An 18,644-nucleotide genomic window follows, 5' to 3' on the forward strand; every position below is an offset into this window, starting at 1 on the left:
TTATTTTTTTCTAATTAGTTTTAGGTATTATATTTTTAAACAACATAAATGCCAACTTGAACTAAATCTAATAAGTATTTAATAGTTGTGAAAACTAACTTTTAAAAATACCTCAAATTTAATTTGAAGTATCGGGTGTTATGTAACTGGCTATAAATTGTATATGCACATTTGAATACAGCAATTTGAAACACAATGGTCTCTATGACATCTAGGAAGAAATGTGCTTTATTGTTGAGAGCAGCAGCTGACTAATGAATTGACAGCGTTCAAACCTTACATATACAAATATGTCATAAAAACTAATAGCGAATTTTTCAGTTCATGTATTGAATTGTTCAGTGAAGGGGGATGGGGTTGAAGGGGGAAGGGGTTGAAGGACCCCTCTACTTATTAGTGTAAGCGAAATTTGATGATTTGACATAAAAGACTGCATGGTGTAAAACCAACAGAGTGTTTTACCTGAAGATGGCCCAACATGACCTTTAAACCCAAGTTGTTGTAAAGAAACTGAATAGCAATAAGACAGGATTTGACCAACAATTACTTTGTATTCCAGTGCTTTGTATTCGTAAAGCTTTAATAATCTGATAGGTTGGCCTGACTCAGTATCAGAAAAAATTACTCTAGACTAGAAACTGTGAAACAGGTAACCATAGATATATAAACCTAGATTGGCCAATGGGGAAAAGCCTGTCAGACTTAAATAGCATGACGTAACGTCATTGTATTGTACCTCATGCTTGACTGCACTGTTGATAACAATGGAGCTAATGAGGAGAAGCTGACAAAATCACATTTATTTTTACATAAAAACCTTCTTGTATACATAATCCAGTAAACTAAAGCAATTCTGTGATATTATCTGATAACCACCCACCGTAGATTAAAAGTATAAAAGCTATGAAGTGTTGCACACAAATCATGAGCCAGCAGGGCTATATTTGCCACCCTCTCCTATCCCCATTCTTTCTTTTCCCCTTCTCCAAAGAAGTGAGAAAGGGAAAAGAGAGAAGGGGGAAAGGAGAGAGGGCAAATAGCCCACCCATCCGAAGAGCCAAACCCTGGCTAAGTAAAAGACTAATATCATGTTGAACTAAACATGACTTAATATGATGAGCCTGTGAAGTTTTGATCTGATCAGGGAAATGGAATCAATGGCTTTCTTGGCTAGAGCTGGAACGAGACCAAGGAATGCAGGATCGGACCAGACTCAGGGTCAGCAATGAGGGCCAAGATCGAGTTGGACCAGGTCAGCACGCGCGATTTATTATTCATTTAAGGTTAAGAGATAGTTTTATTACAGCCTAATGTTGTGACATCAATAAACTGAGATAAAAGAAACCATTAACACAGCAATCATTATATTTTGCGGCTTAGTCTATAGATGCAATCTACAATTTATGGCTATACATTGGTGAATCAGTGCTACTCAATGGGTGATAGATTAATGGCATGATTTGGCTAGTGTTTTTATTACAGATTTAATTTTCAACTACTATTATAATCAACAAGAGATTAGTTAAGAAATACTTTACAAATATAAAAAATAGATAACCCAGCATAGTGGAAAGCAAAAATCCATCACTTCCCGAAAACTTCTGGTATTAGTGAAAGCAACTAAAAATAAAATAAATTTGCTGGGTTGAAGGTTCTTAGACGCGCTTTTAAGTTCCTCAGGATGCCCTCGTTGTAAATGCCTCAATAGTATTGAAGTGGACCCTTCTTTGTAGCTTAAAGGTTGACTTGCAACAAAATTCCCATTACAGTTATTTGGTATCAAAAGACTCACCATGTCTTACTCTGTTGTGTTGTAGGTGCCAAATACATGGAAATGTGATTACAAGCTCTTAAAAGCTCAAAAACAAAAAGCCGCCATAGATTGGAATCTGTTTAATTCTCTGACGTAATCATTACAGTTTGGTTATCGTCTTGTCATGTGATGTTCTCACGTGAATTGAAAAGCCAATAAAAATCTCAATATAAAACTTATCGTAGCACTAGTTTATGACAAACACTTTGGGTTTCACCGAATACCCTGTATCAAATATAGATGCTCGCTACTTTACAGTTTTGTTTCGGCATTATTCAATCGTCAAGTCGTAATCTGATCACGTGACCCAATACTTCGAAAATAGTTTTTGCAGCACTTTTCGGTTATCACAGGACCAACAGGCTCGTAATGATTATCAGACAATGATATGTACTCCTTCGAGGTAAGGTTAAAAAGTTTAAAGATTTTTTACAGTAAGTTATAAGATAGATATCAGTGCTAAAAGTGACAACATTACAATGACGATAAAACAGACGCGTAAGAACAATAGACATGGTTTTATTGAATTCGTGAAGTATAATTGTGAAAATATTTCGATGAATGAGGTTGCATAAAAGTGTAAACAGAAACCATCCTGTAACAACTACGTCCCATTTGAGCCGTTTCGGAAAGCGAATCCAAACTACGGTGGTCTCGTGTGGCTGCGATTAACTGTTCATTTTTTAGATTTTAAGAGCTTGTAATCACATTCCCATATATTTCACACCTACAACACAAAACAGAGTAAAACGGGTGAATCTTATGATACCAAATAACTGTAATGTGAACTTTGTTGCAAGTCAACCTTTAACTTGCTTTGGCATATTGTACAAATAACTTGGTATTTTCCTTTCGTGACTGGCTTCATGAACTCCCAGACCACTGACATGTTGATTATTTCTTGCCGAAAAACGTAGTGAAACCTATAGTCCAAAGACTATTGTCGCAGACGTAAAAATATAGTCTTGACTCACCTTGTTTTATTTTGCCTGGTCCTTCCGCGCTAGGACTATATGCGACTCCATTTCAATCGCACTTAAAAAACGATATACAACCGCTGTTGTTTAGCCATAAACCTAGCAGTGTCTTTGTATAGGAAGACCTGAGGGTTGGGTGACCCAACCCGGGCACCTCTGACCCGGTGGGTCAAGACCAGATGAGCTACACGTGCCAGCTCTATTCTTAGCTTCACAATGCGCCCTAATCGAAATATATCTCTTTGCTATCTCACGAGCTAGGCTACTAGCTTGATGATTACACTTAAACAATAGCATAATGTTGAATCTCAGCAACTTCTCCATGGTGGCAATTAGTGCTAGCCTGTGAAGGTTTTTCACCAATCCAGCACTACTAAGCAACACTCTCATCGCTTTCTCACGATGGTTGCAAACCTCAATCACCACAGGCGAAGACAAAGTCAAGTCACCACGATTCTTAACTGTGATTAGGGAATTCGTTGCTTGGTTTACATCATAGTCGGTAATGTCCACGTTGCTAGTGATACAATCATTACACTTCAGTTTTGGTAACCTAGCCAGCTACATAGCCAGCTGTAAAATAATCATTCTGTCTCATTTTTGACACATACTTGCATACTCATCATATTTAGTCTTGTTTAGTCCAGCATGATATTAGTCTATTTACCTAGCCAGGGTCTGGCTCTTTGAGTGGGCGGGCTATTAGCCCCCCTCTCCTTTCCCCCTTCTCTCTTTTCCCCTTCTCACTTCTTCTTTGGAGAAGGGGAAAAGAGAGAATGGGGATAGGAGAGGGTGGCAAATATAGCCCTGATGGCTCATGATTTGTGTGCAACAATTCATAGCTTTTATAGTTTTAATCTATGGTGTTTATCAGATATTATCACAGAATTGCTTTAGTTTACTGGATTATGTATCCAAGAAGGTTTTTATGTGAAAATGAATGTGATTTTGTCAGCTTCTCCTCATTAGCTCCACTGTTATCAACAATGCAGTCAAGCGTGAGGTACAATACAATGACCTTACGCCATGCTATTTAAGTCTGACAGGGCAACAGATGGGAGTAGCTATTATTGGCCAATCTAGGTTTATATATCTATGCAGGTAACAGAAATAGACGAAAATCCTCTACATCTTTTGACGCCTACATGTACATCACTGCTAACTTGTGACACCTGTATATAACAATTCATTTCAGAGGTATTCAAGTGTCTCGTCAAACTTGTAGCTGTTTTTGGAGTCTAGGCCAAATATAAAATTCCAATTTAGCCAGTTACTGGCCAATTACATTTGAAGCAGTGATGCTGCAAATGACCTGAAATTTGTTGTTTTACACAAAAAACTGCTTAACAGCACAGTATTAACGTTTTAAGATATTAACATATTAAGACGCTGTCAGATTAAGAAGTTGACAGAATGAGATTAAGGTGTTAACAGATTGTTTCACCTTTAGCTGACTCTACACGACCTTTAACTGTATTTATTAAACACCTGATTTAAACTTTATGCAGATTAGATGAGCTCAGTCTAGCTACAAAAAGATGAAAGAGATGCGGTTTAAATTATGCCCACAACCTGGCAGTAGTGTTGACAACTCCCAACTGACTATGTTGAAATTATGCCATCATACGGTGCATTTACACCAGGATGGTTTGTCGGAGTTTTGTTTCCGCTGAGAAAGTCAGATGGAATGACTTTTACTCTGTATAGGATTTGAAATATGCTTTTACAAAGACTTCACACCACCAACTAAAAACTCTAACTATACTAAAATGAGTCACCCTTTTAGCCGATGAAATGGAACATCGATAGCCATTCCATTTGCTTGTATTTTCAGCACTTTCAACATTGCGAGATATGATTGGTCAAATCCATGTTGGGCTCCATAAATGACGGCCATCAAAACCATACCAATATAGTATGTAGCATTTCACCGACCTTGAGTCGACGACTTGCGCAAAAACTGCTTTTACAAGTTTTTCGTTTTACACAAAATGAGTTTGTCGGCTTAGAACCAATGCAGATGAGTCATCCTTGTGCAATGATCTCTTGAGGTCCGTGCACATTATCGCTCGAATCGACGATTAGCTGCGTGATAGACACCAGCGATGGGCTGCTATGATGTCATTTTGTGATGAGCAGCCAACGTAATTGTTGCTGGTGATGATGCGATGGTCTTTCAACATGTTGAACTTTGACACAGATGATCGCAACTATTCGCATCTTGGTAGGCTGTCCGTTGGTTGGTCACATCAAATCTAATTTCAACGGTTGTGAAGATCAATGTCAATTCATATTCGGAAGCGTGGCGAAGAACTACGCTTTATGATGAATTATGTAAGCAGATAATTAAAAGATAACAAAAGGACCTTCGATATCACCAATGCAATTGCGTAATTTGTAATTGATTAGCCGTCACCTAGAGCTGTATAGTGTGTACACTTTATCGTTGATGCTGATGTAAAAAAAACGGCTAATAATTGCAGTCCATCGCATAGCTAAACGTTGATTTCATTGGACACAAAAACGATGACTTTTGTGGAAGACACTAGATTTCTCACCGTAGCCTGAATCCTCATAGAATGTAGAGACAGCTTGTATCTTTGTCACCAGTTTCTCTAACTACAAGAACAGTGAACTATATCATCACCGCCTTGACCTTCATAATGACTGCTCTCAATATTGCTTGCTCAACATGTGAACAGTACGGTAGAAATATTTTACGTATTTATTTTGTAGTTTTATAGTAAACTATTTCACTTGACATCGTGACCTTAACATGGCCCTTCACCCTAGCAGTTTTTGAACTATTGTAGATCCCCAAGCATTGATTGGCATTGTACAGCGAATGCACACTATGATATGACATGTGTACACTATAGCGAATGTACATCCGATGTAAGATAGGTGTACACTCTATAGTATGACAGGTGTATACTATTTCATAGCAAAGGTGCATCAAACGTATGACAGGTGGACACTTTATTGTATTGCAAATGTACATCTAATGTAAGACAAGGGTAAACTCTATTGTATGACACGTGTACACTACTGCATAGTGAGTGTACATAAATTATAAGATAGGTGTACATTTTTTTATATGACAAGTGTACACTCTATTGTATAGCTGGTGTGTACATCTATTATATGAGTTTTTTTATCTAGTAAGTCAATGTTCACCCTCCAACCCTATCACTTTACTATCAACGGTGAACTCGAAGCTACATACGAGGTCTACGCTGAATAGAACTCAACCAAGGCCACAACCAAATATGTAGAGCAAATTTCAAAGCAAAGGAGATAACTTCTAAGCTGTGCTTCAACAAAATGCTGGACCTTACCAACTCTTTTCCATTGCTAGAGAAGAATCCCCAGGAAGAAACTTCAGTACCATCGTCAGCGTCGTACATAGTAAGCACCTGGGCAGATAGAGACAGACATGGGATAGTTAGTCGATCAACCATAAAACATAACAGTGATGACGATAACAATAACACATGTGAGGGCCAGACATTGTGAGTTTACCTCTCGTGGACAAAGCTTGCAAGTGAATTTTTAATGATGGTTGTGCTATTTTGATGAGAACCATTTATAGTATACAGTGGCAAAGACAGCTGCTAGTAAAATTAAAAGAGTTGCTCAATTTGATTTTGCTATGCTATCAACAGGGTATCAACAAGGTATCTACATTTTATACAAGAATCAATCGTGAAGACGAAGAAAGTGATTGCTGTTGTAACAACTCGTCTATTTGAACCTAGATTTTCATATTTTCTTAACACCAAACATCAATAATCCATCAATAATAAAAAATAACCCATCAATACTGAAAATGATCTGCCAATTCACTTGCCCACAAGGAACCATGTTTCAACCAGATAATAGCAGACACGATACAAGAAAACAGTTGAAGATCATAAATTGAGTTGTTTATATGTTGCTGCCGTGTGAAAACATTAGACTCTTTCTCAAAAAGACCAATCAATAACATATTGTTTGTATATATTCCCAATATGCCTTTTTTATTGTTTTGAGCCGTCTTTGTTTCATTCAGAATAAGGGGTGCGAAACTGACCTCACCGGTAGTAAGGATGATGGAAACCAATAGGGAAGCGCTGCTCCATAATGAAGAGAGCTAATGATTGGACCTGTAGAAAGCCCTATAGTATGCGCAGTATAGACAGAGACACACTACAATGCTCTCAATAGACATGTGATAAAAGCAGTAACAGACTCTCATAGCTAAGTTTGAGGTCTATGTAGACCTGTAGTGTCATAGACATAGCAATCCTTACCAATTCTTTTAACTGTGAGGGAAGGCTGAGAATAACGGGTCTAGTTGGAAGGTCTTTGGTCAAAGCATCAAGATTACAGCGAGGAATATGGTCAAATGTTACCTGGCATTAACAGAGTTGGCACCAATAGAGTTAAAATATGTCAGCGATTAAGACACTGTGTTAGTACAAGGAGAGAAACTAAGGCTAAGTCCAATCATCATAATAAGAGCCATGTCTGTCCGAAGCTGGCCTAAGGCTAAGATGATAGGAAAAAAGATTGCATTGCATGGAAACCCAACCTGGAGATTCAGGTTCCCAGCCAAGCTTAGTACCAGTTGCACCACTCAACCACCTTCCATGTGTTGCAATAATTATGCATATAGTTAGTACAGCTGACAGCGCACCACACTCCTTCGAACTACTGTTTAGTACATGACTAAAAAACAAAGTAGTATGTCATGAAGTTTGTGTTTAGCTGAATCTAAGTTGAAGTTTATGGGTATTTAAGCAGACGTATGTTGCAATGATTAATTGGCACTTTTGTCAACTTGACCAATTGAGCTGATTCGCAAAGGCAGCGTAGTGATCAATCATGGAGTAATAAATAATAGGAAAAGTTATATATGTTGAATAATTTTAGTTCTTTGTAATATTTATCAATCAAAAGTTTGAAAAACATAAAACCAGATGGAAAGAGAAAGAACTGTTATTTTATTACTGTTAGAGTCATACGGGTGCCCAAAATATGATAAATTTCGAGCAAATTTTTGATTTGAGATATGAGACAAAATTGAGATACGAGCATACGAGACATTTCTCGAAGGAGGCGCTAGGTGGGCAAGTATGCGAGAGGCCGTTTCCAGACCAGCATCGCATGACATTTTTCATCGAATCAGTTTGAAAGTTTGAAAGAAAAGGCTGGCTGAAAGTGAGGCAGAAGAGCCAAGCTGGAAGGTAATAAAAAAATGAAACCAAAGACACAACTAGAATTAAATTTAGTGTAAAGTTAAAACTTAATTTCAAGTGCGCATTTAGTAAGCTAAACTCATTCAAGTAAAATTTAAAGTTTACGTTATGCTACAAAGTGTAACAAAAGTCTAGTGTACCAAACGTGTTGCTGTCAAGTTTCTCTCACACCGTCGTTAGCCACTACATTTGTCTCGATGGTAAGAACTCTATACAGTACTGTACATAGTAATGTTACGTTTTATCACATATCATCCTCTATAGATAGGCGTTTGTTACTTTGTGAGTGTAGGTAGTGAATTAGAGCAACTAAAACATGTAAGGTGTAATGATTGGCAGCAAGGTGGTTGATTGGTGCAGATAGTGGAGTGTTGGTTAAGTAAGCTGAAAGTTGCGAGTTCAAATCCCATTGAAAGCAACTTTTTGTTCTAAAAGCTTGGCTTCTAGGAATTATGCCCAACCTCCTTCCCGTGGTTTTGGACGGACGGACGGACAAACACGGCTCTCATTATAGTAAATATTGTTGTTGCATATAAAAACCAAGTGGGTTCTACTTAAAGGCATTCAAATACATTTATAAAAAACATTTTATCAACAACTTTTGGAAAACTCTGTAAGAAATCGTTGGCATCATTAACTGACTCTGATCAAGTCTCCGTTTTATGGAGTTATGTATGACTCATTTGTGAAGTGGAGTGAACATACTATCTGACAACCTTACGCAGGTAAATTTTCAGGCACAGTGAGTAACAGTGTAAAGAACTAACGAGGACTTTTCTGAGGGACTCATGAGAGGGAGGGGCAAGGAGAAGATTCATAACTTTCTGATGATAGAGCTGGGCCAGAGGCAACGCATCTTGTTCAGCGTGAAATATAGCCTGTTGATGAGACTCACACAGCTCTGGGGTGCAAATGATGATAGCCACGTTGTAATTTTGAAATTCGGAAGAATTTCTGCAAATATACAATCACAATAATAATATAAAGATACCACCATAAAAATAATATAAAGATACAATGACAAACAATATATTTATAAATCTCAAAGTTTGTGTGTAGATCGGCTTGTCCAGCTGCAGCTATTAAAATTTAGGAATGAAATATCCATTTCATGCTGGATTTGATCTCAGAACCTCCTATTCACCAGACAAATATCTTAGAAATTGAGCTAAGCGAGATTGATGGAATCATTAGGCGATATATGACGCTAAGTGGATAAAAATACATATAGCATTACATTATGGCACAACGACACTAAAGGCTGGTTCACACCATATCGCTGTACGTCAGCGTTTTTCTTTTGGCGTTCATCATCAATTATGTAAACCGTGAATCGATGGCATCTATGGAGCAATGCAGACACATCGGGAAAATTTGCAGCAGTCAAACTTTCCTGATATTTCGCCGAGCATCGATGACCGCCCTTTTAATGCGAACCATTTCGGCGATGGTAATTCGCATTCGCGAAAGGCTAGATTTATTTATAATCATCTATGATAGTCGCTGCGGGACTAGCTTTTGATTCCAGCACGCAAAAACAAAGAGGTTTCTTCGCGAAAATTTAAAAAGAGAAATGTTAACGCTACGTCACGGAGTATTTCCCGACGCAAATGCGGATGGGTTTGTGATAGCGTGAACATCGTTATCATCGATGAGCACCGAAGTATTGTGGCATCGATGCCGAGATAGTTTGAACCAGCATGAAAGCTTGCTCTCACGGCTCTTATTACCATGTAGTAAGTTTTGCAACTTCAACTTACTCAAATTAGCCATTGGCAACGTGAAAGGCTAATGGGAAAGGCTAAACAACTACATTACCTGTCACTGTTTATAAGTAGATTTTTGATAATTGTGCAACACCAGCCACTCCGCTAGTAATAATATAACGATGCCATCACAATCTTTACTATGATAAGATCCGTGTCTATCAGGCCATCCATCGCTACACTTCGCTTGGATGTTAGGATGAAAGATCGCTTAAAACAGGATTACAACTGATGACTTTTGGCTAGATCAGGGGTCAGCAACCTTTTCCACTCAAGGAACCATTTGAACCCACTTTCCACAAGAAAACGCAATAGGAGCCACAAACCCCCTTTCATATTTCAAATTAATAAATAAATGCCGCATGTAACTTTTTTGTTTAGCTTTTAGTGTTTTTATATCATGTTTACATCATAAAACGAAAATTTGTGGCATGTATAATGATTTAACTGCTGAGAAAACAAAATTACACTTTTGCAAAGAGCAATAAAATAATTTCGGTGGTTTTATTAGCGCATAAATTGTTATAAAGTGTATTACTTGTAATAGTGTTGTTGTTAGTCAGTAATGTTGTTGACGATATTGCAGACCTAAGTGGCTGGCCAGCCTCACTAGATTCTAATTGTTTAATTAAACCAGTTCGTTGAAATAATATCAGAAGGTATCTCATAGCGGTCTGGCCTTCCTGGCGAATCCGTTAAGATGATTTTCTATACTTTTATGTTACAGTCACGTGACGATCAAGTGATAAGGTACTAATAATAATACAGTAATACTTCAACTTACGAGTGCTCCAACGTACGACAAACTTGAAATACGAGCCAGCTTTCAAGCAAGTTTTAGCACTAACATACGAGCCATGTTTGAGATACGAGCACTTGAGTCAGTTGCCAAGTATGCCGGAAGTGTTTTATGAGAACAGAATCACTCTGTATTTTCCAACTGCTCAGGTTATACTTTTGTACCGTGTTTTTGTGCGCGATTTCCACTGCAGAATTATGTGAATTAAAAGTACTGTGCGTAGACCAAAAGTTTGTCAGTAAAATGAAAGATAATGCAAAGACTAAGCAAATGATAACAATTGATATTAAACGGAAAATAATTAAAAAATATGCGAAATGTGTATGCGTGATTGAGCTAGCTCGGCAATATGACAGAAATACATTCATAATTATCAAACAAAAGGATTATATTCAGGGCATTTAGTTCGCAAAAGGACTAACCATAGTTTCTAAACGGCGCAGCGATCTTCACGACTGCTGATGGCATTGGACAAACGATTGGCCAGTGACAGCGTAACTGAAACGATGCTATGTGAACAGGCCGGCGCTATCTATTCAAACTGTTTAATAGACGTTCGGACAAGTTGGCTAGTGGTCGTGCGTTAACCATTTGTGACGACACCTGTATTCGTCCTAATCGCAACATGTTGCGAGGGCGACAAAGGCAAACGTCCTTAAAGTTTCTCGCTAACCAGCGAGAAACATCAAACTATGAACGCCGAAGAAATTTTAATTACGTTTAGTTGAAAATGAAAGTTTGGTTTTAGGTTTACTTCTAAGTTTGTCTTTTAACACTTTGATAAAATCCAAATTTATCAAAGTCAACTGTTGTAACGAAGGATAACTTATATCTCCCTCCCTGGCAAATGCGAGTGTTAACTGCTTTTGTATTTATTTAATTTTACATTTTAATTAATCACATTTCCTTGCATTATTTTTTATTTGCTGCTTTTTGAAAGCATGTAGTACGTAAGGACAATAACCAACATGTTTTTTCTGTTACAATAACTTGTTTTGAGTGTTTTATTTGCTTTTTTTAGAGTATGGAAACCAATCAAAATATATTTAATTGTTCTATATATAAATAAATTGCACCAACATGCGAGTAAATTGACATACGAGCTCAGTCTCGGAACGCATTAAGCTCGTAAGTTGAATTATGACTGTAGAACAAATAATGACGCATAAAAAATGACAATGTTTGATTTATCACCATACTTACAATTTTTAAAATTATTTTACAAAATCTAGTGATAAAATTTCTATATTTTTATGAATTACTTGGCATATGGTAATAAGAGGAGAAAATTCCAAAGTCAGAGGGAGCCGCAGCGAGGGGATGAAAGAGCCCCATGAGGCTCCAGAGCCGCAGGTTGCCGACCCCTGGGCTAGATAGTCCAACACTCTACCACCGGCGCAAATAAACTGCCTTGCAACACTTCGAAATAATTGTGTGTATAATTATTACACCTGACGATCTCTCACAACGCATGAGACTGCCAGCATATTAGAGGCAATACAATCACAAGAATAATATAAATATGTCATCATAATAATATTAACAATATAAAAATATCACCACAAAAATAATAATAATATTCCCAAACACCGATGGCAGTCGTTAGGCGCAGGTGATTGAATGCCAAGCTATCAAACTGAAAGTCATGTGCTTGAATCGGGTAAGGTGTGATTTGTTCCCAACTTCCAACCAAGGGTTCAGACATTGCTTACATGTATATTACATTAGAGAGTAGCTTTCCATTATATGACCCTAACGCAAGAGCAGCAAGAAGTACCTGTTACTACTAGTCTTATCTGTCTTTAATAACCACAACCTAGCATACATACATTCAGTAACGCGCCAGAAACCCTTTATAAGTACAATACAATAATACACACCGACGACATATGTCCGAGTACCGATGCACTTTGCAGCTAAAATAGTTGGAGAGGATATCACTAAGTACTTGGTAGAGTTCTTCATACCGGTTCTTCGACCGATCGTCAGCAGCAAACGCAATGAAGCTTGCCAGAGATGTTGGGCCAATCAGCATCCCCTCGTCTGGTCCCGTACCGACCGCTGCAAATATACATACTCAATGACAAATCCTAAAATAATAATTTTGAGAGAATACGGCGCGCCGTATAGAGAGCAAATACAGAGATGTTGCAAAGACAAATGAACGAGCATGAAATTATCTGTAAAGGCTGAGCCATAACACAGAAACAACCCACAACATGTACTTGAACACTAACTCATTGTGTTTGTCCCTTTGGTGGTTTAATGGTGGTCAACCATAAAGGGTGTAAGGTATAGATCAACGGAATCTATATATATATATTTCTCAAAGTTGGTCGTGTGTGTCCAGCTATAGCTATTGCCATATTATTATTAGCTTTTTTATTACCCGGTCAATGCCGGGTAGTACATCTAGTAGTTAAATAAAGGAAGCCATGTGTACAAACATCAAGGTCAAGAAATAGGTGCAAATGTTTAGCCTGAGTGCACCTTGACGAACGATAGATCCTTGTGTCTAACTATACCAGCTGCTTACAATCCACAATCTATCTATTCCATTGTTTGCTGGATTGTATTTGATTTGATTGGAGTTGCTAGATTTGAGTTGAGTTGCTGAATTTAATTGGAGTTGCTGGATTTGACTTGATTGGAGTTGCTGGATTTGATTGAAGTTGCTGGATTTGATTTGAAAAATCTATAAACAGGTTGTCAATATGTCTGATGATCTAAACAGTTACAAGAAATTCACATTGCGAACACAAACAGTAAAGGGAATAACCGTCCAGTGACTGAACAAAAGTCCCTTACTCTCTCATATACATATACTTACTGTCTGTGGTACACATATACTTACTATATGTCATGTATATACTTACTAAAGTGCGATCGAGTATCCATCAAAGTCAGCATATCCTTCTGTTTACTCTGTTTTCTTCTCTTCCGGCGGCAGTAAATAGCGATAAGAACAATAATGGGAGTGGCTAGGATAGGAAGAACGATCAGGCTGAGTAGTGGCAAACGCGATACTACAAAGATATGATATCATAACCACAGGCCATTCCTTCAAAATAGGAATAAATGACAAGAGAAATATATATTGTTTGTCACCCACTGACTTTGCACGTATAATGACATTAGGAAAGGTCTTGCTTTGATGTAAAGAGTTACTCGATGCTAGAGAGATTGTAGAAGGGACCGACTCTGATTTCTTTACCCCTTTAAACCATGAGCCCGAGATAATTCGGGGAATCGTCTAACCACCTGATCCTAAGGCTGAGTAAACTCAGTTGCTCGACTAAAACGCTCAGAAGAAAAAGATGTATTTTTCTTCTGAGCGTTTAACCGGGATCAAGTTATGTCATTTTCAATCTGGAAAAATCCTGGCGGTCGGATCGTCTTTAACATCAAAAACAATCATAAATGATAGAAAAATACTGATACTTTCTGATAAAATCTACTACCACTTTGTGCAACATCTTTAACTGATTGTAATCGTACATAACGAATACAGTCTAATACAAGCATAAATAATGTCTTGATTGTAATCGTACATAACGAATACAGTCTAATACAAGCATAAATAATGTCTTGATTGTAATCGTACATAACGAATACGGTCTAATACAAGCATAAATAATGTCTTGATTGTAATCGTACATAACGAATACGGTCTAATACAAGCATAAATAATGTCTTGATTGTAATCGTACATAACGAATACGGTGTAATACAAGCATAAATACTGTCTTGATTGTAATCGTACATAACGAATACGGTCTAATACAAGCATAAATACTGTCTTGATTGGAATCGTACATAACGAATACGGTCTAATACAAGCATAAATACTGTCTTGATTGTAATCGTACATAACGAATACAGTCTAATACAAGCATAAATAATGTCTTGACTGTAATCGTACATAACGAATACGGTCTAATACAAGCATAAATAATGTCTTGATTGTAATCGTACATAACGAATACGGTGTAATACAAGCATAAATACTGTCTTGATTGTAATCGTACATAACGAATACGGTCTAATACAAGCATAAATAATGTCTTGATTGTAATCGTACATAACGAATACAGTGTAATACAAGCATAAATACTGTCTTGATTGTAATCGTACATAACGAATACGGTCTAATACAAGCATAAATAATGTCTTGATTGTAATCGTACATAACGAATACAGTCTAATACAAGCATAAATAATGTCTTGATTGTAATCGTACATAACGAATACAGTCTAATACAAGCATAAATAATGTCTTGATTGTAATCGTACATAACGAATACGGTCTAATACAAGCATAAATACTGTCTTGATTGGAATCGTACATAACAAATACAGTCTAATACAAGCATAAATACTGTCTTGATTGGAATCGTACATAACGAATACGGTGTAATACAAGCATAAATACTGTCTTGATTGGAATTCTGGAACATCTAATATATCCTATATAGTCTCAGTCGTCCATGTGAACTATCTATACTTTATTCATCACCCCCCCTCAATGTTTTTGAATAAACTCAGGCTAAACTAAGAGAAGATGCAGAGAGTTGAGAGACCGATGCTGCTGCAATTGAGAAACCTTGACCTGACCTTGACTACAAGGAGGAATTGTAAAACTGTAGTACTGAAAGGAAAAATGATAAACCCTTGGCTTAGCCAAGTACTTTCTGAACAACTGAATAGATTAAATTACCTGAGTAACTAACATATCAACTGAGTAACTAACATATCAACTGAGTAACTACCACATTAACTGAGTAACTAACATATTAACTGAGTAACTAGCATATTAACTGAGTAACTAGCATATTAAGTGAGTAACTAACATATTAACTGAGTAACTAACATAACAACTGAGTAACTAACATATCAACTGAGTAACTAACACATTAACTGAGTAAGTAACATATTAACTGAGTAACTAGCATATTAACTGAGTAACTAACATATTAACTGAGTAACTAGCATTTAACTGAGTAACTAACATATTAACTGAGTAACTAACATATTAACTGAGTAACTAACATATTAACTGAGTAACTAACATATTAAATTAAGTCATATACAATAAATTATTCAGCTGTCTGACTTAATCTATACAAATCCTTACAAACACATGAACTCAAGTATACAGCCAAACCCCGACTTACTGAGTCTTACGAGAGCTTTGAAATCGAAGGTAAATATGGCAGTGGATCAGGCTGAGAAGTCGAGATACGACCGTCCACTATATTTGATTTTTTTAATACCGTAATAACATGGACATCAGCGACATGGTCAAAGGAAAACATAAAAGTATAGAAATAAGGTGGACGGCAGGAATGACCAGCCTACCTGGAGAGTCGGCAAAAACTTTGACAGGAGCGGAGAAGCTTTTAGTGCAGTTAGTGCAAGTTCCATTAAGGTTGCAGCGTCCGGGACGATCACACAATGCCGAGTCAGACGCAGGTACTATCTTAAAACATAGAAACACATAAATATCAAAAGTAAAATGAAAAAAGATCCATAGGCAAAGGAAGCTTATTAGATCTTATGAAGAAAGATGAAACTTTGCCAAACGTTTTTGTATAGAGCAGCGGAGTTGTCTACCACTGGTAAATATGTTAATGTATTGTACTAACTTTGTTGAATTCAAAATAATGAATGGTTTAAGTCCTTCGTATACTGATGATTAAATTCTCAAGTAACAGATATCTTAAGTTAACTTAAGATATATATATCTTAAGTTAACTTAAGATATATATATCTTAAGTTAACTTAAGATATATATATTTTAAGTTAACTTAAGATATATATATCTTAAGTTAACTTAAGATATATATATCTTAAGTTAACTTAAGATATATATATCTTAAGTTAACTTAAGATATATATATCTTAAGTTAACTTTAAGCACATAAATTACATAATTGTTTTATTGTATATTTCAATACATCAGAGTCTTGGCTTTCGAATGAGCTATTGTTTGCCATGGTGAGACAGACATTGGTTGGTGTTTATAGGATTTTCCCAAAAGCTCTACCGTGAAAAAGTTTACTGGAATAGTCTCGTAAATTGTGACGGCACAATTCTCATATTCGTTGTTGTGTGCTCTTACCGCTTATTTATCAACTACGATAATGACGCTAGTGGCAGGCGAAAGTAGGACAACTCCAGAGAACGAATGAAGATGACAAAGGAATCAGTGTCATTAGTTCTCCATGTACATATTATTTCTATGATAAGTACCTCAGACTCCAAGAACCATACTATATTTTCCCGATGATATTATGCACTAGCTCTTTATTTTTAATGTGATGTTGCGTGTGACGACTGAGACTAATTAATTTCAAGCATTGCGTGATTTCCCAAAAGTGCGATTGACATTTAGTCCTAGGGCCACGCAACCACAGGTCATAGTTTAATCGATGTGATTTCATTACCTTTATCAACGGCAGTACATTTATTGAAGCATAATTAATTAACCCAGAACATGTGTTTGTATTGGTTTAGCACGATCGATCGCATGCATTGTTGATTATCTAGAATCTTAGTTTATTATTAGCGCTTTCCGGGTTTAACAGCACCGATTGTCACAGAAAAACGCAGCCTCAATGGCAGCGAAAGGGATCGACGACCTGAGGCTAAATGAGAATTAGGACGTCACATTTTGAGTACCTGAACCAAGTGTTTTTTTGCAGGACATACTTTTGACACCCCGTTTTTCATAGTTATATTATTCTTTGTGTATTGAATATAGGCTCATTCGAAAGCCAAGACTCTGCTGGATTGAAATATAATAAAAAAATTATGTAATTTATGTGCTTTAAAATATATATCTTAAGTTAGCTTAAGATATCTGTTACTTGAGAATTTAAGTATAACATATATTTAGTATATAAGTATAAGAATCTTAAGCTAACTTATACATAAGTTAATGTATTGAACTAACATTTTTGGATTATAAATAATGAATGGTTTAAACTCCTTCATACACCACTGATACTAATAAATTCTCAAGTACAAGATATCCACGTAGTGATGATTATATTTTCCACTTACTAAAATATACACTCAACAATTGTATTACTAATTATTGTCTTATTGTATTATTATTATTATGTATTATTGTATTACTAATTCTCTTAATCTTTTCCCAAAAGAGATAAGATGTACACTTACACTTAGCAGTTTCAAGTCTTCTTTGTATAATGTTTTGCTTGTGCATTTTTGGCTCCATCTGGCAACACTTTTCTTTTTATTTAATTACTAGAACCCTGTGCCGTAAAAAAATTGTTGGGTCACTTAGGTGTAATAACTATAAGTACAATTATACTGGAATGCTAGCAGGTGATGAAGTGGTGCAGTTGGCTGCTGAGCTGAATGCATAGGTTTGAATCCCATGCAATGGAATGTTTTTTTCCCAACATCCACTTGTGGCTTTGGAAAGACGAACAGACTTTGGACAGACAGTATATTATATTAAAAATCTTTGTGGCCCCAAATGTAAGCAATTTTTGTAATAAAAATTAGTAAGGTGCCCAATACAAGTAGCCTATATATATTTATCTATATAGTATTTTGGACATATATATATATACACATATATATAGTAGACAACCATACCACGTGAATAATCAATTTCAGGAACTTTTTCGTTATAGGGATTTTACGTTGTACGAATAGTAAAATACATGTAAATTGCCTAAGCCGTTACAAGATCTTTCCAAAATCACCTTTTAATACAAGAAAGAAATACAAAAAGGAAAAAAACTAGGCTTAGAATTTAAATTTGTTATCTGTAATGTAACTGTGATGTTACTAACTTGCATCAACAACTTGTCTCCTTTTTCTGATCAGTATCACTGGTTTTACAGGCTATGCTTGTGGTGATTTTATAATAAGTTGATGGGAACGCACAAACTCGACGCCCATTCACGATTTGTTATTTTCTGTAGACAGTAAAGACTATTCTGCTAAGTAAAACTAAAAACAAATATTTTCTATGTCTTCAATAAAGCAAAACAAAAAATTATTTTTACTATA

General features: G+C 36.3%; 1 protein-coding gene across 1 annotated transcript in view; it reads right to left on the minus strand.

The window, feature by feature from the left end:
- Window positions 1-18,644, minus strand: part of LOC137398621 (uncharacterized) — a 65,243-nt gene that overhangs the window by 2,343 nt on the left and 44,256 nt on the right. The window contains exons 12-18 of the mRNA XM_068084788.1: window positions 15,954-16,074; window positions 13,472-13,621; window positions 12,476-12,656; window positions 8,798-8,984; window positions 7,083-7,184; window positions 6,129-6,206; window positions 5,349-5,409 (exon numbers count right to left, since the gene is read on the minus strand). Coding sequence (XP_067940889.1) covers window positions 5,349-5,409; window positions 6,129-6,206; window positions 7,083-7,184; window positions 8,798-8,984; window positions 12,476-12,656; window positions 13,472-13,621; window positions 15,954-16,074 — 880 coding nt within the window. The remainder of the gene's footprint in view (window positions 1-5,348; window positions 5,410-6,128; window positions 6,207-7,082; window positions 7,185-8,797; window positions 8,985-12,475; window positions 12,657-13,471; window positions 13,622-15,953; window positions 16,075-18,644) is intronic.

The sequence above is a fragment of the Watersipora subatra genome, chromosome 6 (genome assembly GCF_963576615.1).
Source record: "Watersipora subatra chromosome 6, tzWatSuba1.1, whole genome shotgun sequence".
In the NCBI taxonomy this organism is placed as follows: domain Eukaryota; kingdom Metazoa; phylum Bryozoa; class Gymnolaemata; order Cheilostomatida; family Watersiporidae; genus Watersipora; species Watersipora subatra.